The sequence below is a fragment of the Blennius ocellaris genome (genome assembly GCF_963422515.1).
Source record: "Blennius ocellaris genome assembly, chromosome: 23".
Classification (NCBI taxonomy): domain Eukaryota; kingdom Metazoa; phylum Chordata; class Actinopteri; order Blenniiformes; family Blenniidae; genus Blennius; species Blennius ocellaris.
This window is the reverse complement of record NC_137672.1, coordinates 6,370,193-6,396,088: the sequence shown is the minus strand read 5'-3', so window position 1 is coordinate 6,396,088 and position 25,896 is coordinate 6,370,193. Positions and strand designations below refer to the sequence as shown.

Here is a 25,896-nt window from a genome sequence, read left to right as displayed (position 1 = left end):
AAGCATAATTTTTTTGTAAACGGACAACCAAAACACAGCAAAAGTCATCCGTGTTCACTTGAAAATGCCGTTTTGGGATTTGGGCTTATATTCGTCACGTAGATTACCACTGTCAATATAGTAGTACAATAATCTGCATTGGCTTTAAGAAAGTCTTACTCATCAGTTTCGCGGAAACTTCACAAGCTCGACAGAACAGTTAATTCCTTAAATCACCAATAGTTGCCTTCACGGTCGTAGAATAATGTTAACTCATATTTTGATTGAGTTAAATGAGCTAGCGAGCTATTGTAGCTCATCTAAACAATGTATCAATAAATGGCTGACTCGGGGTTTGTGTAATAGGTTTCTCTGGAGAAAGAGTTTGGACATTGTGAGGATAAAGTGCTTGAGGATAACACCCAATAGCATCATTGAGTAGCATGCAAATTACCACTGTAATGTAATGTGATGTTATACTATAAGCTACGCTAGCATTAATAGCTGCTTACTCAGCAGTCTAAGAGAAACACTGGAAGCTCAACATAACGGCAAATTCGTTTACTCACCAACAGCTGTCTTCAGGGGTACAGAACAATATTTACTCCTGCTTTAATAGAGGATGAGCTACCTGAGCTAGCCAGCTGTTGCACCTGATTAAAACTATGTTTGAAAACCTCGACAACTGAGCTTACATTAAATGGGTTTTTACTCTATAAGAGTGTGGACAATGTGAAGATCAAATGTTTGATTGCAGCTTTTCAGTCGTCTGGCAGATTACCACCATCTGTGATGTTATACGGTAATCTAGCAATAATAGCTCCTGACTCAGCAATTTATTATAAAAACAAACCACAAAATAACATTTAAAACTTTTACACATCAACCGCTGTCTCCAGTAGTATAGAACAATGGTTACTCTTGGGTTTTCTTTCCGTCTTGCTGCACGCAGGTAAAGGTGGTGATAATGACTGTTTGCTACAAGCTTCAGCATTGTTTTAGCAGGGGTGTGAAATATAAGGCTGGTGGGCCAAAAATGGGCTCATAAGAGGTTCCAATCTGTCCCACCAGTAAGATTTTTTTCTTTTACCAAATTTCCTAAGTGTACCAGGTATCAGCGATACCAGAGATATCATTGATTCTGCCATGAAAGCTAGCCAACTGGCATTAGCCTCAAAGCAATGCTGTCAGGGTGAGTTTGTAAAAGCAGCCATAATGCAACAGCTAAAGGAGAGGTTGTTTTGGCCATTTCACTGTATTTTGAACCACAAGGTATCAAAAATGGCTTTATGTTGAGATAATACAAATTTTTTGTGGTATTTGGTTGGTTTGCTTTGAAAATATGGACATTTACATTATGTATACTGATCAAATACTTCTCAATGCTAATACCTCATCAGCAGGTCACATGGCAGGAAATCGATGTATTGAGGCAAGTAGACATGGTGAAGATGAGCTGCTGAATTTCAAGCTCAGCATGAGCATGGAAAAGAAAGATGATTCAAGTGTCTTTGAATGTTGGAGCCAGATGGGCTAGTTTGAGTAATGATGATGACGAACTGCTGATCTTCTGGGATTTTCCACACACAACTTATCTCTCGGCATTTCCAAAGGACGGTCTGAAAAATAGAAAACATCCTCTGAGCTTAAGTTCTTTGCAAAAATCGCGGACCAAAATCTCCAAGGACTGTTTTCGAATACCTTGTTGACAGTTCTGATGCTTAATGAGTTTTTAATTGTTTCTGTTTTTATCATGTGAAGACTTAAATTTCCATCTTTCTCCTGGTGTTTTGCAGCTGGGACAACATACATCTTCGGGCGAGGCGGAGCCCTCATCACATACACCTGGCCACCCAATGACCGGCCGAGCACACGGGCAGACCGGCTGGCAGTGGGCTTCAGCACGCAGCTGAAGGAAGCAGTTCTGGTCAGGGTGGAGAGCGCCAAAGGACTGGGAGACTTCTTGGAGCTGCACATAGTAAGAAAACCTCTTTTCGGGGATTTCATAAAAAAAAAAAAAAGAGGTGTGTTCAGTGTGATCAGACACTGAGGGGAGAAAACAGATCATTTATAGTATTTATAGTAGAGTTTGGTGGAAGAAGAAGAGGAGGCCATTGATGCACAGGGATGAGGATATGGTGTGATGGGAGTAATGTTGAGTTGAAAGAATTAAAGTAAACATTGGCCACAATTGGAATGTTTTGGGTAAAAATACCCTTTGTTTACATGAACATGCATATATTGCATTCTGTGTCGTCATTGGACAACGAAAATAGGAAACGAAATAAGAGAAATATTTAAAGCACTTGGTTTGAAGCTGAACAAGCAACCCTTGAAATGGCATTTAACATTTTCAGTGCTTGTATGGGTCACTGCCCAGGAATCAGCTTGGGCTCAGGCCAGAAAATGGATAATCACACATCAGAATTTCTTTTTTCCCCATGTCGGGACAGTTATTACCCTCATTTCTACTTTTACTACTTTCATATGTTCAGCTTAAAGGTCATTTAAACCCACGTATAATGATAATTTTAAATGCCGATTAGGGGACAGCAGGCATTTAAAAATGTATTTACAAAAGATCTAATTGCCTCATTGGCCTCTGTGCTTCTTCAGGCTTTTTTCTTCTTCATTAATTCTCATGACGTAGAGTTTCTGTGACTCGCGACACCTGTTGTTGACCTGTCATGCTGCTGTAGTCATAATTAACACCACTGTTGGGTTGTTGGCTGCAGTGCTTTCAGTGTATACCAGCTGTTCTTGCGCCGCTCCTGTAGTTGCCTTACACTCGCTTAAAGTGATAAGGCAGTATCGCCAAGATCTACACTTATCTGGGCTAAACCATCTGCACAGGTGTGTACGTGTGCGTGAGATTACACCACTTCAACAGCCCAGTGACCCCAATTTGTTTGGGCCGCCCGTACCTGGAAGTGACAGGAACACGGTTGACCCCCGGGGGTCGCTTCTCATCCAGTGCTCTGTAAACCGAGAGCGAAGGAGGGAAGGGATGATGTGAAAGGATAGCGAGGTGGGTGAAAAAGATGAGAGGGGCTGAGTGGAACAGGAAGGTCAAGGCCAATTTTAAGGCTCCTGGCATAAGCAATAAATAATGATAATGGCTGTAATGATGAAAGACTGGAGTTGTAAACACTGTGGACGTCACGTATGATACTGGGGTTGGAGTGGAGATGGAGCAGAGATCAACTGCAGCATCTGTGAACTTGAGAGGGTCAGGCTGCGAGGCTTGTTGTTATGCATCTGATGTTGCTTTAGAAATAAAAAATGATGTTTGGAAAGACTCGAACAACCGGCCATAGATTTATCAATAGAGCACCACAGGACAACAAGAACCTATCTCGGGATGTGGATTTGTTCCTTTTGTTTGCATCCATATTATCTCAACACACAGAATATGCCATTTTTTTTCCTATGCTGGTTTTATTTTATTACAAGAAATACTGAAACTCAGCGGTGGCAAAGCGAAAATGTAAGAATTTAAGATTATCATCCATGTCTCCACCCATCCAACTCATCCATCCATCACAGTGTTATTTATTAACATTGGGGTAGTGTTGCAGCCTGTTTCAACAAAATTGAGATACACCGAGGAGGGGTAGTCACACTATTGCTATACCTTGCTCGAAAGCATTTTATTTTTTAACCAAAACTAGAATACATAATCCTTGACCTCGAAAATCCAGTGTACACTGTGGATAAGTCCCCAGTCCATACCAGAGCAATAACAACCATTCACCCATTTCCAAAACCAGAGTACTGAAAAATTGTAGTTATTTAAGTCGATGTACTGCTCTTAGAAGTAAGCATCTCAAAAACTGTCCGGTTATTTACCTAATCACTGACAAACATCGTCGTGATATAGATTACAGTGTGCATTTTAGTGTAACCAAAATTATTATATGATACAAGTACATAAAATGCCACTTACTAAATTGAGCATTTCTAATGCCATGCATGGTAAAGACACAATTGTTTCTAAACCTTGTTAATACCTATAGTATCATGGATACTGATACTTGTATTGGGTATTGGGCCTGATTCGGCACAGAATACTCATATATGGCAGCTCATGAGTGAGCCTTTTATATCGTATCCATATGGAGTATGAATTTGGTTTGATGGCCTTTAATACGTACTTGTATCAGTATTAACCTCCAGCAAGTAGCTGAATGTTAATACTCATTCTTGTACTCGTCCTTTAAAAAAGTGGTATCAATGCGTCCTTATTAGTAACTAATCATGTATTCATTGGACCTCGCTGTGAGCGCTTTTTACTACTCCAAACCTGAAAGGCTTGGTCCCTGCCAGATTCTTTGACAGTGTGTTCTGTGGGGTCATTCAGAGTTACAAAACACAATTTCTGTAATGAGACGTCTCTGCTGAACTTGTGAATGTAATTTGTGAGCGCTGCAGCAAAAACTCCCTGTTTGCCATCACTGTATTTGGGTGCTGTTAAATGCCATTGAGAATACATTTCTCAACTCCCGAGGAGATAACAGTGGAGTTATCACTTGAATCGTCAACAAATGAAATACCCAACATTTTGACATGATGGAATCATAATAATTTAAAAAGTTCGAGGTCCTAAAAATAGAACATGGAAACGCTTACTAACATGTCATGAAGTCTATTGTAAACCCTTCTACCTGCAAGGTCTAAAATGATGTTTGTTTCCATTCAATAGTTTCATTGAACTCAATTTTTACCTTTGGTTCAACTTTGCATGGAGTTTTCTCTTATCTTTCTCTCTTTTATTTCCATTCTAACCTGAAGGAACGTCTCCTCGCTATTTATCGCAGCCCCGTCGCCCATGATCCTTCATCAGTCATTCTTTAGCCTTCCTCCTCTCCTGAGTGCATATTCCTCTATCTAACTTCTGTGTCTTTCATTTACTCCCTCATTCCCTCATGTCTGGCCCATTCATTCCTCCCCTCCCTCCCCCCTCCCACACACACCAGTGGCTGCACCACGCCAGCCCGGCTCCTCTGCTCCCACTGCAATTACATTTCATTTGCTGCCGTTCCTCCCGAGTCGCTCCCCTAAATGACTGTGTTCAGCCCACGGTGGGTGTTTTGGTCCTGTTAATTACGCCTGTCTCTCTCCGAAAGGGGAGAAGTACGGGCAAATTAGAGCTGAGAACCTGCGTGTCGTAGCCCCCTATCATCTCACCTGATGGGCGGGAGCCTCGCGGACCCAATCAGACTTCGAAATAGCTCCATGTTCTCGCGGTGACCGTGGCCTCCGGGCCCAAAAGCGAGGGCCTTTGGCCATTAACCTGGTCTTGCGGTTTGAAAAATAGAGTTTTCCTCTTTATTATGGATGCTCTGAATTTATCCAGCTGATTTTGAAGTCCACAAGAAATGTTTCAAGTAAGCCATTACTCAGTATTCAGAAGTCGGTGAACCAGAGAGTCACGAATTACAACCATTCCAGGAAATTATATTGATAAACATTCATGGACGCTGTCTTCACCTGCCGAACTAGAAATACTGGAAGTGGTGGGCACAGCTGATAATAGCATGCCACCGCTATGTGGTAGAGCATTATTCCTTATCTTGCACCGACCACCTTTCTTTATATACCCTTCTTCCCTGAGCAGGCCTCCTTCATGTTCATGCCCCCCCCCCCCCCCCCCCCACCCACCCCCCACCTTCCATTTCTGTCCATTTACCTGACAGAGGGCAGGACATCACTCACTACATCTTCCCTGACATGCTGTCATCAGGCCCCCGGGTAGGAGATGGAAAGTTGAGCTTGTGGTAAAAGGTGCTTACGGCGGAATCTGCTGACTGCAGCTACATTGAAAAGGACACGGCCATATCCTCGCAAGACCTTGTTTCTCACGCCATCCTAATTATTTACCGTGGGTGTGTCTCGAAAGTGCGGCAAAGTTCCCAGTTGACATTTTGAGAGTTTGAGATGAAAAAGCTTGGAAATACATTATCTGGAAAATGCCATCGGGATGAATCATTGCCGAGCCGGCCAAACATGACTGTGCATATTGCATATTGCGGTGCAGCACTGCTCATATGTCTATAAAGATTGTCTGTCATCTAGGTCAGAGAATATGAAGCGGTAGTAAACAGAAGTGGTGTGGATTTGCTGTCTACTCGTGAAGAACAAACTTAATCAGCTCCAACGACTGGTGGGGAGTTTCCTTTCAATTTAATCACCCAGAGATGTTAAATACCGCATAACTCCCCAAGAGTCAGTAACATCTAATTAAGCCTCTCGGATGAATAGTGAAATGTTTTTAAGAATAGTCTGCACTTCCAGTCGCCTTTTATTCCCATTGCTTTGATGGACATGGTAGTTGTGAGCCGTGGGTATTGTACATCGTATTGGTTCATGTAGTTGTTTGATAAAGACCCTTATGTTGTCTATTTTGCAGCCATTTTGCGTGTATGCTTTTACAAACTCATCCTTACAGGATGGCTTTGAGGCTATGTAGCTATGGCCTTCATAACAGCATCACATACAGTATCTTAGCTTGCTTCTTAGTTTTGCATTATTCCACTACTCTTAAGAGAGCCCTGTTAAAAAAGTTATATGCTTTCGTTAAAAACTTTATAATTTGCTTGGTGGGTGTGTTGGCTGGATTGAAGCCTCTTGCGGGCTAGTTTGGGCCCACGGTCATATGCCTATCAAAATCAAGATAAATGCACTCACCATTTATAGTAGATTGTGTTGAATACATTGCATTTCATTGAAAGAAATTTAGTACAATGGCACTACATAGTTTGACATGATTTTCAATGGAATTTGAATGATTTTAGTGTTTTTCTAGACAAGTTTGTCCTTGTTTACTCTCTGTAAAGTTATTTTCTTTATTGATCCCATCATTATTTTTATATTACTTCAGTTGAATACTGCAGAGGTCATTTGAAAAATATAGATTTCCTTTAGTAACGTTCAATGTATTCATGGTTGGCAGAAACTTGATTTTTCTTTCCTGGAAGCTGGGCAAAGTAGTGTCTCCTGAACAAGTTCCTCTCGCGAAGTTCGTCAGCGAGCCTCGCTGTTAGATTATTCACCACCGGTGAGTGTCTCCAAGGTGAAGAATAAACCTTGACACTCAAGCAGATGTGAAAGTTTTAATGAGCTCCGTACAGGCGGACTCAATATTTGAAGCAACCTACAAAATTTACAGCTGAAATGTAGATTAGATTGTCAAAAAAAAAAAAAAAAAAATCTTGCTTTATATTTACCCGTGAAGCCCTTTGGATTTCACTGTGCACAAATTAAATCAGACCAGGACTGAGAAAAACTTTTATGTCTTCCCCTTTTTTCTTCAATTTAGCAGACAGAATGTCCCCCTTGCCGCGTGAGTGTCACACACAAGATGTTAGCTCAACAGAAGTGAAAACTGGGAGGGCAGGACATCATTTTCACCAATCTTCATGACATTTCCAACCATCAGGGCCCCGGGTGTTCATGGGAATAAAGAGTACTGATAGATATGGGAGTGGGCTGATAGCTAAATCTCCTATCAGTGGCTTCTGGAAAAAAAAAGATAGATGTCCTTGCTCGACCTTGGAAACCAGTCATATCGAGAAACTGGGTATCATTTAGATAGAAAGAACTTTGTTAAAGCCTCTACCAGCATATTGCTGGTTGAAATTTATTCGCTACGCCAAAGTTTTAAACTTCCAAATCTTGTAAATCTTCATCTGCCCTGCAAAAAAAACAACAACATTTATTTCGGGTGCCACACAATCACTTCCAGAACAGGTTTCAAAGCAGGTGACTCGCTTTTTAAGCAGCTTCTCCAGCATTGTTTTTGAGTGCTGTAAAGATTCATCCTCCGCCTGTCACGCGCCTCACCGGATTGAGGGTGAAAGCTTGGCGGTAGCCTTCTCCCCCACCCCTGAAGTCATACTTCTGTGCAAAACAAAAGTACGACATTCTGTTGTTTTTGTGCTGACTTGATCGTTCCCGGCTCGCCCTGCGTAAACAAACAATGGCAATTTGTAGACTGGGGGCACGAGAGAGGTGTTGCCTTTCATTTCAGCCTGGCTGGAACGCCTTGTCATTCTGCTGGCTTCATGCTCCACCGTCCCCGACACCTGGCTCGGGTGACAGCCATTGCAGGCAGCCATCCCGACCTGGAGTTGTAAACAAAGACACTGAAGAAAACCGGGTTTGTCTTCTGTTTTGCACTCTGGCTGGACTGCGAAGCTCGTGGAGAAATGCCATGCTAAACTTTCATGAGCTTCGACTTTGTCATTCATTAGAAATTAATAGAAATTACCATACAGTTTCAAGCAGTGCTCCATGTTTAAAAGTGCTAAAACGTGCACTATTATGTTGCTGCTTTTTACTCAAAGCAATAAAAGCACAGAAAAACCAAGAGGTAAATTGTCGCTATTTGTCATGCATGGAGAGATGAGTCATTAATGAAGAAAGGAGCAGATATCAGAGTCATTCCTTTCATGAGCTGCTCATAAACTGACAAAACGGCCCTGACAGATGGCGGAGTGAAGTTGTAGCAGTTCAGATGCACCTTTCAAACTCGAAGTCTTGCACTCGTTGCTGGTGTCTGTTTGTATTTACAGCCTGGTCGTCGTTACATTTATAGCTATCTCTGTTGGAAGTGTCTCATCTGCAGTTATGGGCTGGCGCACAGTGCGCAGCGGGCCCTCCTGCAAGTTCCTCCATCACTGGCTGCCCGGCCCCGGCTGGAAGCATTAAATAAGGGCTGCATCTGATTAACCGTCAGGGAGCCATCGTTCACTGTGACTGGTTCTGCTTTGAGGAGGCGCCCTAGTGAGGAAGTACACTCTGCTGCTGGAGGAATTTGGCTGAATTTTGTCCTTTTTGAACCAACTTTTACCAAGGGCTGGGCAAAAAAAATCTATTTAATCGGTTAATTATCAAATTTGGAGCTAAATGCGATTTTTATTTTGCAAATTCATGGGTTTTTTTCTCCTCACAGTTTTGGGCTTTTTTTGCGTTCTGTTTTAACATTCCTTGTGGCTTTTCCTTGGATTGTTGCACTATTGCTTGAATTTGTTGAATGACAGAGACTCATTTACTTTTTATTTTGGGATTATTTATATGCATTTTAACTCTGAGGGCAATCACAGCAATAAAGTTGCATTTTCGACAATATATCTGATATCTGCAGTCATTTTTAAGTGCATTGAGAAAAAAAAATTGAAAATCAAATCATCCTTTTTTTTTTTTTTTTAGGCCAAATCGCCCAGTCCCACTCTTACCACTTTCCCAGTAACATAGTACCTATTGATGTACACGGCAACGATTTCAAGTGAGAATGTAATACTTTTATTTTGGGGGTCCAACAATGCTCAGAGCCAGTGACAAGGTCACTTTTTGAAAACTGCTCTCAAGGTGGGACTTTTCGAAAGTGCTAGAGTTCCGTTGCCGTTTACCTTTGAGGAAACAATATTTTCTGGGAACGCTCCAGCTCGGTCCCGAGTAGTCCGCTGAAGCACTGCCACACCACTGCTGTGGTAAGTAGTTCTTCTACATATAGCACAAGTCGATGAACTGATTGTGTTTTGGGCGCTCGGAACCACTGAAAATGCAACTTTTTGGAAACAGCTCCCCAGATCAAACTTGTTCCTACCTTGATGTCGTATAGACAGGTGGAAACAACACTTTCTGAACATGCTAAGGGCCTGTCCCCCTATCGATGGCGGAAACGCTGCTACTGTGCATACAGACTACAGTCTTCTTCACATGTGCAAGTAGATGGACAATAACATTAATGGCGGCTTCCAGAGGGGCATAATTACAAGTATTCTCCTGCACTTAGTAATTTTATAATTGAGAGTCACCTGTAATAGCAATCCAACTCAGTCGTCCATCCATGTGAATGTCTGTGTACTCACTTGTTATAACGTACGTAAGTATTAGCATATAGTTGTCAAAAAACAACCAATAGTGCCAACTGATGGCCTGGCATGTTAGCCACATCGCTATCAGAACATTGCAGTGCAAACGGGGCCTTAGAAAGCAACGCTCCTGCGTTCATAAAGTTCCCTGAATTAGTTTGCTCTGATGTCTTCCTTTCCTAACTACCGGACAGCCAGAGTGACTGAAAGACTATTTTTAGGGGCACCCCAAACACTGCGTTCCAGCAACTATTTAATTACAGGTTGAAAAATATGATGTGACACGCAACAGCGGCCTGGGAAAAGATGAGTGGCGAGTAGAACGGGGTGGATGGAGAGCTTTCAGAGTGCGGCGGGGAGCTGGGAGATGCTGGCGTCAGATAAAGGCAGATGGTGATGCGGATAAAACTGTCAGGGAGAGGCAGAGGCTTTTATCCTCTGCTCCACGCCTCCACTAAAACACACACACACACACACATGCACACACACGGTCTGCCTCCTAACTAGCTGTCAGTACCACATAGAGTCAGTCACCGCTCTCTTCCTGCTAGATTTGTGCACAGACACATTTGCAAGGACACCTTCACGTTGACTCACGAAACGAGCATGCTGAGGCCAAGTACACCCTCCAACACATGCACACGGTTACAATTTACAAGGACAGGACTACATGCAAACCCCCCCCCCCACTTAGAACCCCCCACATCACCACCACCTGTCCTCTCCCTTCTCAAAATGGGTGTCACTTTGGCAACCTCCTCTCCTTCGTCTCGATGGGAGGGAGTGCCCGGGTGCAAACATGGAGGGAGGACCAGGAAGGCACTGCTTTGATGAATGCAGCTGCCTCGCAAAGGGGAGCGTGGGCCACCCTCAGTAATGAGATCGGGTCCTGGTGGGTTTGGCAGGGTCTCTCTTCTCAGCCGACGGGAGCCTGACAGCATATCGATTAATCCCTCTCTTTCCCATCACTAATTAATTGTCCCCTCGTGTGGGGGAGAAGCAGGCTGGGGAGCTTGGCGACGTGGGGTGGACGTGGTTGGGAGGCAGGCGGTAGATGGGACGTCGGAGATTTCATAATGGGCGGCTACATTTGAATGTGCAGAGGTCATTAGGGGCCCCACTCAAGCCCACCCCCCCCTTCACATGGATTGATGGATTCCTTTTCAGTCTAATCACTCATAAGTAAAATCCCGTCATTTCACCGGGGATGTTGGTTAAGGATAGTGCGCAGCGTGGCTGTAATTGGTGCCACATTTAATTTGCAAACTGCTCGACAACTGATTGGCTTAATCTCCAAACGCATTAGACGGAAAAGTCTTTCACTCCGCTTGATTGGTGCATTTTGGGGGAATGCTGAGGCCTTTTTTGGGCAGTGGTGGCTGAGAGGCTTGAGAAGCAGATTTGGGATTGGACGTTTTCAAGGTCAGAATCCAACACTGGACGTGTCAACCCATGTGGCTGTTCTGAATATTTTGAAGCACAAATTGCGAATGCCGTAGATGTGACACAATGCAACAAATGTCAGTGTTGTTTTCCTCACACAAGGCACTTCCTGTTTCAAGCATGCTCAACCTGCAATGAGGAGTTTTTATGTTGTCCCAGTAGAGGTCAAGCCAACGCTCTGAGCCATCAAGGTGCTGTACTCGCGTTATGTAACTGACGCACTGATTGTTGGTGGGTTGTATGTGTGAGGTCCATAATTTAAACACCTTGTTTCTTTATTAACATCAAACCTCACAATGTACAGTAAACTATACTCATCTTTCCCCACAAAGTCTAGACATGTACCTGCTTTAGAAGTCAAAACCTGTTTCTAGTTCCAGATTGAACACCTGACCAGTGAAGGCAAGTGCCCTTGTGCTACCCTCATACTGTATGTAGTCCACCTGCCACTTACCTTGCGACACTCAACACACTGTATACCATAGATGAATAAATGTACACTCTGCTCTTACAGTCCACATGTTTGCATGTTGACAATTGTTGGGTATCGTCCTTAAAGGATCAAAGCGCACTTGACCCTTGAAGCGTCAGTTGAGGATATGACATGAAGTGTTCCACTTTGGTCTGTATGACAAACAGTGCTTGTCTACATTGTAAGCCAGCTGTTTCTTGGGAGGACACAGTACAAAACAGAAAATGCATTACTATTGTCTGAAAAAAAAATACACAAATAAATTCATGCTGGATGTGAAATTGACTTATTCTTGAACTCTTCTTAAGTAGCAGGAAGCACCGTCAGACTTCTTGTTGTGCTTTTGACCGCACCCCCACCGTCAATGTGACAACGCACAAAGCTTTTTAGCCTTGGTCGACTGACGAACAAGCACTCGTGCTGACATGACTGATTGCTGTGTGGTCGGAGGCGCGGCGTAATAAAGGGCATCTGCCACAGCAGCAGTCAGTCTCTCCTGAGGAGGAGGTACTCACCTATGGTTTTAATGCATCGGCACAACAATGAAAATGAAAGGAATATCACTTCTATGCTTCACTACACGTGTCATGAAGTCTTTCAAAGTCATTAAAAACGTTTTATTGAGCTTTCCAAATTTGGTTGTTTTCTTTTCTGAATTTTCTCTTAAGATAAAATGGGAATACTGAGACAAACACACCATAAGTCTATAATAAATGTCAAACTCGTGTTAACAAGGGCCCTGTGAGTTCGCCTTCCTGCCTATAGGTCATTGTACTTGTAGTTCACGCTGGCCGTGTATTCTGTGAGAGCATAGAAGTGGATGGCTTTTCCGGATCAATAAGCTATTAGGGTCCAAGCGCAGACCTGTCTGTGGAGCTTCAGTCTGCCTGTAATGATCACCTGGTGGGGAAAAGTTGTATTGTTTGTTCTCCATCTTTTCCATTCGTACAGTCTGACTATTGTCCCCATCCAGAGTGCTGTATGACTGCAAGCTAAATGTCTCTGTGTTCAATCAAATATGATGCATGTGTATGGTTTTCATAATTTTACCTCGCAAATTATGTGATCAGTGCGGTGATACATTGCATTGCCCTGGCACTGTTGTTTCAATTGCTTAACATGCAGTGTTTCTGTTATTGTGAAGGGTTTTTAATCTGGGAGATTAAAATTGAAAGCAATAGGCCTGTTGTGGAAAGATCGGCATGAATCAGGGTAAAAATTGAAGGAAGAGGAAGAGCTGTCACATGGTATGAAGAACGAAAGAGAAAAGGAAAAGCGGAAAGGAAATTGAGAGCATGTTAGAGTGCATTTATCCGGGCCTATTTTGTTTTCAGCGAGGCGCCCCAAGGAAGGACCGATGCGAAGTCCTCTGCAAATGTCACGGCTGCACACGCAGCCCTCAGCTCCATTCGGATGCACTTTACCCAGGCCTCCCTGCACTCGCTGCAGCGAGGACGCAAAGGGCCAGACAGGACAGCTCACTCACTTAACACAACGCGAGTCACTGTCTCCTCAGAACAGATACTCCAATTTGCATTCCGATTCCTCTGCACCAACTGATGCCTCGGCTGTTATTGAATAATCTGCTGATTTTCTGATTGAATGCACAGGTGTCTTTACTATTCTCTTCTCATTAAAACTTTTCTCCTCTGTGATTCATTCCTATTGCTGACGGATGGATACATTTCAATGGAGATGAATTAAATGAAGAGCATATTCCCAGCATGCTTATAGACAAACTCTCAATTTTCCTTATTAACACCACCCCTCGGCTGCATCTTCTAATTGTCTCCAGAGTATCACAGAATATGTTTTGCCTAATACTTTTTGGACTTTGTTTGACCCTCGAGTCTTCTTTTCCCTTCGATTCATTTCGGCATCCCTTATTCATCCTTGCCCTTTCCACGAAGGTTTGTCTATCGACTTTCTGTATGGTTTTAATAAATCTTATGTCTTCTATTGATTGTAAAACCGCCATGAGTCCATGCCCCCTGTTCATATCTCAATCGACTACCAAATGAGCATCCTCCATCACTTTTGGCCCACTTTCCTGGCAGCGGGAATAATCTTTATCTTATTGCCCAAACATTATGAGTGCCTGTTGTGTAGATTTGAGGGGAATCAGCAAAGCTTCACCACCCAAGAAAAGAAATAAATAAATCAGCTTTGAACACTTTCCTCCCTCCTATCATAAAATGTTGGTCAGCTTAAGGCCCAAACACACTTACTGAATGCCTTTTCGCATTTATCTTGGAGTGCTTGTTGACGACAATTGGGGGTGGGGGGGGGGTGCTTCCACCTGGAGAAAGCCGCGCTGGAAAGTGGCAGAAGGAGAAGCGAACTCGGAGGCTAAGGGAGGGAAAAGAAAGCTCAAAGCAACTTGGGCAGAGCGAGAAAAGACGGACTTCAAGAGAATGTCTCGGAGGCCCGTAGAAGCACAAAGAGATGTTTACATCTGCTCATCCATGCAGAGCGCACATGTCTGTGTTTCCAGGCCCTCGGTGATGTACTCAAGGCAGAAATGAAGAATGCATCGTTTCTCGGTCGCCACTCTCAGCTGTGCGGGTCCGTCGGCCATTCCGCTATTGACAGACAAACACCCCCACCCCACCCCCACCCCCACCCCCACCCCCACCACCACCACCAGCACCACCACCACCTCAAAAAGAAAACCAAAACACTTCATTATTCAGTGCTTTTGTTGTTTTGAAATGAACGCCATTAAGAATGAATGAGCTGTCAGCATAAATTCAGTCAGGACAGCGACTGAAGCTCTTAAACAGCGACCAGAGTGGCACAGAAGATAAGAGCAACACTTTTCTTTTTAAACTGTAAGGAGGAAAAAAAAAAGCTTTTAATCAATATTCTGTGTTGACTGGATTCCCGCATAATGTCGCTCTGAGGGAGGGAAAAAAAAAAGGCTGTTGTTGAGTCGCGAACATGGCAGTAGCTTTGGTTTGGTGGCTCACTCGCACCTTGGGGTCGACAAGGTTAAAATGGGTGTGAATATAACAAGCAAGTGGCACAAGAGGCGCTCTGCGTGGGTGCACTGGTGGTCGATGAACGGGATCTGAGAGGCCAAGTGTAATCAGTGCACTCGCTGTAAGTTGAGCAGTTGGTCTGCCGCCAATTAATTTTGGTTGCCTGAAGAAGAGTGATTAAAGAAAGAGGGCAGGAAGAGATATTGGAAGTAAGAGAGCAAATTAGACACGTCCGGTTTATTGCAGTTGAGGTCATATTTTTATGGCTTTGACCATCACTTCTGTCCTGTAGGTGACAGGAAGTAACATCAAGGTTGGTGTCAGACCAGAGTGTTTTAACCCAAGCAAGCAGCGAGCTGCTCTGCTTACTTAATTACTTCGTCTTTGTTCCCAATGAAACAGAGGTCTTCCACTCGCAATCACATCTGACCCTATTTTCACAGTAGGGCACAGTGGCAACAGTTGTTTTGGTTTTCGCAATACACAGATTATATGGAAGTGGGTCATTTGAATAGAACAGAACAGAATAGAATAGAATAGAATATGAGATACTTCCCTGGTGGAGAAATCAAGGTGACAGTAACATGGACAGTACTATAAGATACATTAGTAATTCAAATATGATAAAAACAAAGAACGTAGTATTAAGTTAAATAAGTTAATGCTAGTTAATATGTCATAAAACTAAGCAAGGCAGCACAGGTAGCTGAAGGTTTCACATAATAATCTCACCGGTTGTTATATTGTCTAATCTCCTGTATAACTCCGTCCTAAAGTGCATTGAGATGAGCTTCTCACTGCAGCTGCTCCTTTGTCCCACAAGGATACTGTGGTCAGCTTTGTCCATAATAGCTCTTAATCTGACCCCTGTGTGGTCCTCTACCACAGCTGCCGCACTTTTCCACCACTGATACTGCTTTTTTTTATGACATTCTGCCTGTACATGTGCAAGAGCTGACTCTTCATCTGGTCTCTACCCTTCGACCTGTTCGACCTGGGTGGCTCTACCCGGAGTTTAATGCTCCTACCAACATAGCTCTAGCAGTCCGAGAGACAGAAACGGTAACGTAGTGATCCGATCAGGATAGACTAGCTGATTTTGTTTATTTTTACATCCATTTCTTAAATCTTAAGTTTACTTGTTGATGGAATCCTCTGATAATCTTTTAGCATGGTAACAACCCAACTAAGAAATATCTGACAGCACGGATGACAGTAGTCAGTTCTACACGTTTCACTGCTTTCTTCAATTTTTTCCCCCCTTTTTTAGTCGAGTAGTAATTCACCAGTAATCCATCCATTCTGATGCGGGTGACTGAAGTCCTACCTCACTGAGCAGACGGAGAACTGTACTGTCCCCCCCCCCCCCAAGGAGATGAAATCCTGTTGTCAGCCTGAAGATAGTGAAGCATGATGGGCCCCCGAGGTCTGTGCAAACCTGTCGCAGAGCCCATCCTATGGATGTTCGCTGGTGAATCTTTCATGCGCTATCACCTGGCTGATAAGGTGCAAATAGGATTCTCTGGCTCGCTGCAGCTGCTGCATTGCTTTGGTAAATCTGCAGAAAAGGGGGCTATTGGTCTGATGTGAATGTAAGGCTGGAAGAAACGGTGGGTACAGGTATGGAAAGAAGGGAAATAAAATAAGAGAATAACACTGTTTGATATCTACCTGGCGCCCCATTGTTAAAGTGTTTAGGTTTCAGGTTGCTTCATTGTGTCATTGACTTTGATTGATTAAATAAACTGAGATCTGTACATCTTGCATTGAAGACATCTTAGGTTAATGACATTAAGAAGTCTCCCACAGAGAGACTTAAGGATAAAATAAGTGAGTTATCTCGAGTAAAAGAAAAAACAAAACTAGAAAATAAAAGTCCAAAATGGAGTTTACACAAGTGAAAATATACCTTTAAAGTTTTACGTTCACAGACCTACGCTCTGGAAACTACATGGCAACGCTGAAAAAACAATGTGGTTTTCATGAGGGTCCACTAGTGGGTGGGTAAAACTACCAAGTCTCAGGAGAACATGGAGTCGTGACACTCTGGACTGATGATGCACATGGAAAGTAGCCACGTTTCCACCATGTACAAAGAGATAAACCCTGAACGTTTTGAAAAAGTGTCCACCTCATACATCTAAATGGCGACAGAGTCAGAGCATTTTTAAAAAGTTGCACCTTGTGAGAGGTTTTCGGTGGTTTCGAGTGCTCAGAATGCAACAAAAGTTCTGCATTTTCTTTTGAAAATGTTGCAGTGTAAATGGGGCCTTAGTATACCGAAATTGTATTTGTTCAAGCAGATATCTTATATTTACAGGACCTCTGCTTGGAAAAAGTTGGAAAAAACCTTCAGCAAGTCGATGCCAGGAACTGCTGGATAACTAAGTTAGCATGATGCAAAATAAAATGTGTCTTTTCATTGGGCTTAAGAGGCGCTACTTTAATTAACACGCTGCTGAAGGTTTCAATGTTTGCTGGTCCAAAAATATAGAAAACAATTTGCATTCACTTTTTTTCCCATGTTTTTAGATGCACATAAATTTTCCAGCAGCCTGATGTTTTCACCATCACCTCCTCTCCTCCCTCTCTTTTCTCTGTAGCAATCTGTCCAGCTGTCAGTGTGCAAGACAGCATATATTTATTGACCATGTCGTCGTCTGTGGGTGTGTGTGTGTGTGTGTGTGTGTGTGTGTGTGTGTGTGTGTGTGTGTGTGTGTGTGTGTGTGTGTGTGTGTGTGTGTGTGTGTGTGTGTGTGTGTGTGTGTGTGTGTGTGTGTGTTTTGTCAAAAATTGGTTCTGAATTTGATCAGTGATGAAGGAAAAAGAGCACTGGAAAAAAAAAAAAAAACATAAGCGTCTCTCTCACTCACTTTCACTCATTTTTCCCCCGGTCTCGACTCTTTCTGCTGGGAGCGCAGCAGTCAAACAGGAAAAACTAAAAATGGTTTCAACAAACAAACCACCACCAAAACCAAAAAGGCTTCTTGTTGTCTAAAACTGACATTTGTACAAGTTGCGTGAATTTAGAGCTGACGAGGGAGAAGAGTAGTTCTTGTTGGGCACATTCATGTAATGTTAAAAAAAAACAACAACAATAACGCACACATCAACCTGAGATCATTCTGAAATCTGGTATCAATACGATTCTCCAGCTCTTTTGTTTTTGCTGAGCTGCATCGTCTCAAATATTCCATTCCTTATATGTCGGTGGAAGTAAAGCCATGAGGGAGGATCTTCTAATAAGTGATTGAAGGATTGGTGCCATTGCATTGTTCCTGTGCAATTTAGGAGGAGAAGGAAGTTCATCATTAATTCATCGGGGGGTGCCGTTGGGAATCGGTGCTCGCTGCTGCTCCTTCATTCCATCCGGTTTGGTACGGGACAATCAAATGCAAAAATCACACGCCTTCAGTCGCAAAAGTTTCCAACCATCGTGCTAGTTACATGTTTGCCCGCCTGCAAGTAGAAGCTCTCGTGTGCAAATTAAAGGAAAGCAGAGGTAATCTTTTCCATCAGGCAACTAGGAGTCTGCAAACACAGACATTAATCAGTCTGTTTGCTGATTCTTGTTAAATTCGGAGTCTCTGCAAACAGAGTGGGAGTTTGCGGCCGAGGTTAAGGCGTCCCTATTTGTTCCTCCATATTCACATCACAGGTTTTTCTTCTTCCCTTCTCTGCTGAGTCAGTGAGACTGAGCCAGGCCGTCCGAATGATATGCTGAATAAGGAGCCAAACACTTACACCAAGAGCTGATATAGTGGAAAGAGTGCAGGTGCCAGCAATGGGAAGGGAAGTTGTTTGCACTTAATGATTGGCGGAAACTATGTATTGTGCCTGAGACCCAAGGATGTTAAACAGGCTGAGATATTTTCAACATTTCAGATTGTGTTGTGAGGCTTCGGCGGTCAGATTAGCCGAGAATCAGACAGTTTCTCGCAGATCTGTAAGGTCAAAGAGGATGCCGCTTCAGGGCAAGTTTGTTGTTGGCCTGCAAAAAAAAAAAAAAAAAAAATTGCTTACATGACAAAGAGAAGATTGTGCACACGGTTCCTTACCTCCCAACTATTGCAAATACAGCAGTAGGGGAAAAGGAAAGTCTTATTACTTGGACGTCTTCCCAGAGCAATTAGCTGAACCCACACGCCTGTTTGAGTAATACACAGTTGAAAATTACCTTCTCCCAGGCACTCCGTTGAGCCTCAAGCCCTTCCACCATCTTCCGGGTTTGGAAGATGGTGGAAGGGCTACACGCACATTGTGCCTTCCTTGACTCATCGACGGGTCGCGCCGAGGGCTTAACATTCACAAAAAGCACTTTGGATCTGTGTGATCCACCGAGCAGCCACTGTATGATGAATGGGCATGGGGGCAGACCGCAGTCACGCCAGTTGACAAATGAAGCTCGCCCCGCTTCCCGTCTGGCTATGCTCCGCCCGCTCGCCGGTTTACATTGCCATGCAATCTTTGCTCAGTGAAGCGGGGCACAATCCATACATATGTGACAAATAGGGCACAGTTATCAAAGCTGGCAGTCTCAATAATTAGAAAAAGGCAATAGTCAAGGCTGAAGAGACCATTTCCCTGATGGATTAGCGCCAATTGCTTACAGCAGAGTCCCAGAGCTGTTTACAATGGCAGTCATAAGGCAGATGTATTGAGCTTCGGTAATGCCTTTCCCTGGATCAACTTGATCAGAAGCAATTGGCTCGCTAATCAACAGATGTAATGGCGTACAGTGCTCTGTTTCCAAAAGCAGCAGATGTATTGTCATCAGACTGCAAATAAGATGCGTAAACAACAGGCTCCTCCTGGGCAGGCAGACTCTTAGCCGCACACGTGCACGTGCACACACACGTTGCAACCCACCTGGGGGGGTTGGTCTGTGCCAGCAACACGGAAACGGGGAGGACACCCACGAGCTATTCTGAGGGCCCCCACCTGCTGTGTTAACAAGAGCCTAACTAGCGAGCCCTCTCTGGGTCAGATGGTTAGGGGGGTGGTGTCTCTCAGTTCAAGTGGCCCCCCTGCCAGGTCTGCAGCTGTGTGTGTGTGTGTGTGTGTGTGTGTGTGTGTGTGTGTGTGTGTGTGTGTGTGTGTGTGTGTGTGTGTGTGTGTGTGTGTGTGTGTGTGTGTGTGTGTGTGTGTGTGTGTGTGTGTGTGTGTGTGTGTGTGTGTGTGTGCATAGAGTGTACCGATGCACTCTTTATCGATAGGCCGGAGAAAAAAGCTCAGCACAACCCACCTTACATATGTATATATAGCCAAAGCCTGCAGACTGGGATGGTTGTTGACAGAAGTCTCCCAGGGGCAGAGTGGCTTGCAGGAGCGGCAGGAAGGAAAGTTTTCACACTCTGAGCATCATACTCGCGCACAAACATGCACCCAGACACATGCTTCGTAAATCTCTCAATGCTGGAGGCTGTCACGACAGGGTGTCGGGATGCCACGCTTGCCATGACAATTAGCTGCACATCTGGCTCAATGATAGAGTGAGTCGACCAGACAGCTGGTGCAGCGTGGCCAGAGTTTGATGTGGTATACTGGAAGGTCCTGGAGCATCCATTCTGAGGGGGAATGGCCACTGGCTAATTTTACATTAAGACTATAAAGAAATCAACCAAACTGAGCTTTTGTCAGCAGCCAAAATCTTAAATGTCATCTGAAAGTAGTCCATTTAACATCGTCTGACTTTGATTTGAACATCCACTGCAGTAACATCATACATCTGAACGTGTAGAAGTATGACAAAACAGGTCTTATTTACTCTTGCGGTCTCCTCTTGTATGGCGTGAAGAGTTTCGTAGTCTCGCAGAAAAATCTGTTCGCAACGTGTGAAAAGTGCAGCCGTGTCTGTTGATGGATAAGAAAACAAGATCGGTAAAGCTGCATGGGGTGAGGAGGTGGTTAGCTCGGGCAGTCATGCCTGAGAGAGAGAGATAGCACATGCTTGATCGTCGGTATTCTGGCTGAGTCCATCACATTCTCCATTTTGACAATCTGTGTAACACACACACACACGGACACACACACATCTACATCCACAAAAGGATATGCACGCATGTGACACAATAATGTTTCTTGTAAATGCTTTATTATGCTGCGAATGCTTCTAAAACTACGGGCGTGATGGGACAAATTCATGAGTTCTGATCTTTATTTATTACTAAAGCTACACATTCAAATTGCTTTGAAGGATGTGGGGATTTTGCAAATCCAGCGGCGACTCGTGAGTCAACCTATTGCCGGAGAAGCAAACGTTTTAACGTGTAAGATGCCGTTCATCTCTGTCTCATGAAGTGTAGGGATTTTTGAGTCAAAGCCAGACTTTTCAATGTCTTTCACGTGAAAAGAGATATTGTTAAGCACTTCTAAGAGTAATTGTCAATATGAAACACACACAACCGTCATCATTCAGGATCTTTGTCACCTTCCTCATCATTCCAGTTTCCGCAATCAGGCAAGAAGTAAAAAGAACAAATTTGATTTTAAATTGGCACCAACTCGTGGTCTGCCATTCTCCGTATTTATTGTTTCTGGCATTTTTGTGTACACAGACATAATTTATAATGTCATGAACGTGAAACATTTTCTGAAATGAAAACAATGACGCATGACAATTCCTTGTCTTTCACAATATACAACACAGTCATGTCTAGGTGCTTTTTAGGTCTTTATATATATTCTGCAGTCAAAACTGTTTGAGTAATAGCTTTGCACGAAAGTTAAAACATGTATTTGTTTTTAATTGTTTTTCTTTTCTTTGTATTACTATTTAGTGAAAACAGTAACTCGATGACCCCCAGAGTCTTCCTCTTCTTGCTCTCGTCCAGATGAGGCCAACGCAATAGCAAACAAATCTAAAGCAGGAGTGGAGGAAAATGTAAGCAAGATTCTAAATGAGATGAGTCTTTTTCTTCATAGTCTAAATTTCCATTTATACCTCGGCTTGCAGAGCTAGATGTCTATTATTTCTGGACTGTACGGAGGGAGAATCTGAAAAGACATGACAGGTGAAGAATAAAGAGGGTGAATGTTTTTCTTCATCTCACAGGTTCTGCCAAATGGCAGTACAGCTACATACTAACTGGACCTAAATGGCCACTTAAGGCTCTTTTTTTGTGAAGCTGAGAGTCAGGGAGCACCCCCGACACCCAGCCATCACCCGTCCACCATCAGCGCCGCCAAGCCCGGGACTCCTAATTATCCCCTGGAATGATGAAAATGAAAAAGAAATAGTAAAGACGGAGCCACAGCCGTGACGGCTGGTGGGTCATTTAGCCGGAGCATTTAGAAAAATGAGATCCCCACGCCCCCCCCACCCTCCCTCCCCCTGCACAGTCTGAAGACGTATTAGAAAGTCTAATGCCTGTCTGGAGAGATAAAGAGAGGTAAGGTCGCCCTAATCTGCCAGTTATCCGGGGCGTCGCATCGTGACGGCAGCGGAGGGGAGGGTGTGGCCACGCGCAGAGCGACGCCTCGCCTTGGCAGCTCGCCCTCATTGTCATGCATGTTGCATTTTCTATCAAAGCCTCGCTTTCACCTCATCACATAGTGAGGTAGTGACAAATGGCGGGCGAAAACACCTCTGTGAGCCTTGTTTGGTGTTTTTCATTCTGAGTTATGCCTTTGTATGCATCCATTCCGGTGTGGATGCTCCCTTCATCTGCATGCATTTGACCTGAATACAGAGCCAGTCATTAAAAATTATAAGATCTGATATATTGTAAAGTAGAATCCACAATGCCTCCCCATTTCGTCGGCCCCGCATTTGGCTTTGAAGACAGCGGCACTCCAGTTGGCACGGGCGCCACAGGTCCGTGCAAAGCCTGGTGAACTCTTGTCATCGCAGCGTGATTTGGCAAAGCTCCAAAAAGCCTCTTGTGATGTCAGGACCAGTTAGCTTTCTCAATCCTCAAGTGCCCCTATGCATTTTCACCGGGGCTGAGATGAGGCGGCTGCAGAGCAAAGTCCACGACAGTCAGCTGTCCTTTGTATCTCTCGGTGTGATAGTACTGCTTCAAAGCTTCGAGGGGGTATCGGGCTCATTATCCTGGGTGCAGAATGAATCTCTCTTTGAAAGGATTCAAACCTGAGCGTGGAGCACATCTCTGAAGCAGTGGTTCCCAATACAGGGTACATGTCACCCTTGAGTAGTGCCAAAGATCCAAGAGGAGGCCGTGACTCTGTCCACTTAGAATTTCAACAGCACGTCTCAAAGAAAACCGTAATAAAAGACGTTTTTAAATCCACAGCAGACCTCGGAAAGCAGATCTGCACATTGCGTTCATTCTGTCTCCAATACTAGCTGATCGGCTCTAACACCCCATGACTTTCAGTTAGATAAAGTGGTGTGGAAGGTGAAGGGAAACATGAAATGATCATTGAGTGGACATGAACTTCAGACTGGGGGACTAAAGCGGTAAGATTATTTTGGTCATGAACCAATGACTCAGTTGCTGCTCTGCTTAAGGAAACTGTATTCCATTAATTCCTCACATCAGATCAATTCTATTTAAGAAATAGTGTCTGTTTTTAAGTTGTTTCCTGTTTTTTCTGTAACAAAGCTTTTGGATTTACTTCAAGCAGTCTGAATGCTGTCTTCAGTCGAAGGATATAATTGAAGGAACGCGACCTTTTGTACGACGTTAATACACTGCGATTAATGGGCCGAAATGTGATTGTTGCCCTGGAATATTACACGATCTGACTTCCACACTTTTCAGGTTTACATTTCACAAGTTAACAAAAACTTAAAGTGACTGACGAGCCAGACTTTACAGGCACACATCGAAGGTCGGAGCATCTTTTTTTTTTTTTTTTCTCCCTCTTCTCAAAATGAGCCACGCTCAGCGAATACTCCCCTGCAAAGCGCCAGCTGCAGAATCTAAATACTTCATTATGGTATCCTCAAGGTACATTCCCATACTCAACCAATAAATGTATGCAGCCACGACGCTCGTTACAGCTGCACTTTTATTCTACAAGGATATTAACGGCATATGCCAGCGTCTCCTCACTCTCATATTTGCTCGTCTTTCGCTCCCCGTTGGCCAGTGAAAGGAATAAAAGCGCCAATTCCCTCGTCACACACAAAAGTTAAAACAAGCTTTAATTAAACTGTAAACTTCCTCCATGTGTCCTACAGCACAACTCATCTGTTGCGCCGGTGCTATTAGCCGTGATATAAACGACGTCTGCTACGGTGGCAGGTTGATTCTCTGATTACCGGAAACGCCGTCTCAGCCGCCTTGGACGTTTGCTGTCGGCCGCGCGTGAGGAGAAGGAGGGCTAAAGATCAAGGGAGTTGACTTTGAGACTGATGGGAATTGTGTAACGTCTTCGCCGACGTGTTCAGTAGCATCTGATAAAGCGGCAGCTCCTGAGTGAATTTTACAGCGAGCGCCGCCGGCTGCCTCCTCGCCACCCCTGCTCACAAAGGTGATTCAACACGAATAAAGAAAAGAGACCTCCAAATAGATTCTGGTTTCATCCATTTCTCCCCGGGTTGCATCCCGATACGAGTGGACTTAGCTGTCAGAGCGGCGACATTACCTGCGTTTGAACGCGCCGTGATTTGAACAGTCTCCGAGCGCCGGAATATGGTGCGTTTCATAGACGGAAGCAGACAGACAGAAGCGCCCCGCACGGCTCACATCAGCGTCTCCCGCCGAGCGACTGTCGTCGACCCTCACGTCATCCGGACGCGTAACACAAGGCGACCCGGAGCAAACCCCCAGCGAGGCCTCGTCCTCGGCCACTCTCACCTTGTTGGTGTCGCTCCACGCGGGTGAGTGTCGACCGAGGTCAGGGTGTCGTGTAACCGCTCTCTCCCGATCAAAGTCAAGACGGATGCAACCTGCCTCGAGTTACTCACACCGACACACTGTCTCCCTCCATCTCGGTCGTTCTGTCTCGGTCTTTCTACATGTTTTTCTATTCCGCCGGTTCCTTGTTTCACCTTACTTCATGGTGATGAGTGTCAGCGTCACCACACTCGGCCTCTTTTCATTGTCTCACTCAACTTCTCATTCCATCACTTGTTCATTTAATTAAATCCCCTGCGATGATGGTCATTCGTCCGAACTGTAACAAAACAAAGATTGGCTTGTGAGAGTCATTACAACTTAAGTGCTGCTCCAGAGTGTGTGGCCTCATGTTGATTGACCACTGAGGCACCGAGGGCACAGAAACACACTGCAAACAAACGTTTCCTTATAATTGTAGCTTGCAAGCCAGGGACACTTAGCAGTTTTGTCCACGGTTTGTCCACCCTAACCCTAAAAAATGTATGATTGCTTATTTTCACCAGATTGTCAACTTGAACTGAAAATAGAGAAACACTGCTGTAATAGAACTACAGAAATTAATAAATACCTTTCTAGGACGTGTTTATTGTTTTCAATAAAGTAATATGAGGTGAGCTAAACCTTGGTATGAAGTAAATGTTTGAAAGATTTTGGACTGCCTCGGTGAAAACAACTAAGAAAAAGCAAGGAGAACCTCACCTAAAAGGCTGTGGATTATGATAAGAAGCGGGGGTGTCCAAACTCGGTCCTGGAGAGCCGCAGTCCTGCATGTTTTAGTTCTCTCCCTGCTTCAGTGTACCTGACTCTAATGATGATGTCATCAGCAAGGTTGTGAAAAAGCCCAATAATGAGCCCTTCGTTACAATCAGGTGTGCTGCAGCTGAGAGAGAGCTAGACCCTGCAGGACGCCGGCCCTCCAGGTCCGAGCTTGGACACCCCTGATTTAAAGCCTTATTTAGGTGCTGGCGTCCGACTGTGCCTTCCAAGGAAGGACTTGTGACATTGCTGCCGTATGCAAATACAGTTGAAAAATAAGTGGTCTCATTGGCTGTTAGCACAGATGGCTCAGTGAACAGAGGAACAAACAGCAGCATTGTTCATCATTAAAGCCTCCAACTAAGATCAAAAAATACGCATGAATATAAGTCCTTTGGGACCTTATTTTCCCTTTAAAGGAGGCAAAGGTTGTGAAATTTGAAGAGAAGATCTGCAAACTGCGAGGAAAAATAAGAGGCAATATAATTTGGAGTTGAATTTCAAACAGCTGTCGCCGTTTGGTGTCGTCCTTGGAAAACATTTATTTGAACCATCCAGCCACGGCAGCTCCCCTGCTTCTT

The 25,896-nt window shown here is 44.1% G+C and overlaps 1 protein-coding gene across 1 annotated transcript in view; it reads left to right on the top strand.

Moving 5' to 3' along the window:
- The window catches only part of nrxn2b (neurexin 2b), a gene marked incomplete at its 3' end in the record, with an annotated part of 753,200 nt that overhangs the window by 628,161 nt on the left and 99,143 nt on the right, over positions 1–25,896 (top strand). Inside the window, exon 16 of the mRNA XM_080519167.1 lies at positions 1,776–1,957. Coding sequence (XP_080375293.1) covers positions 1,776–1,957 — 182 coding nt within the window. The remainder of the gene's footprint in view (positions 1–1,775; positions 1,958–25,896) is intronic.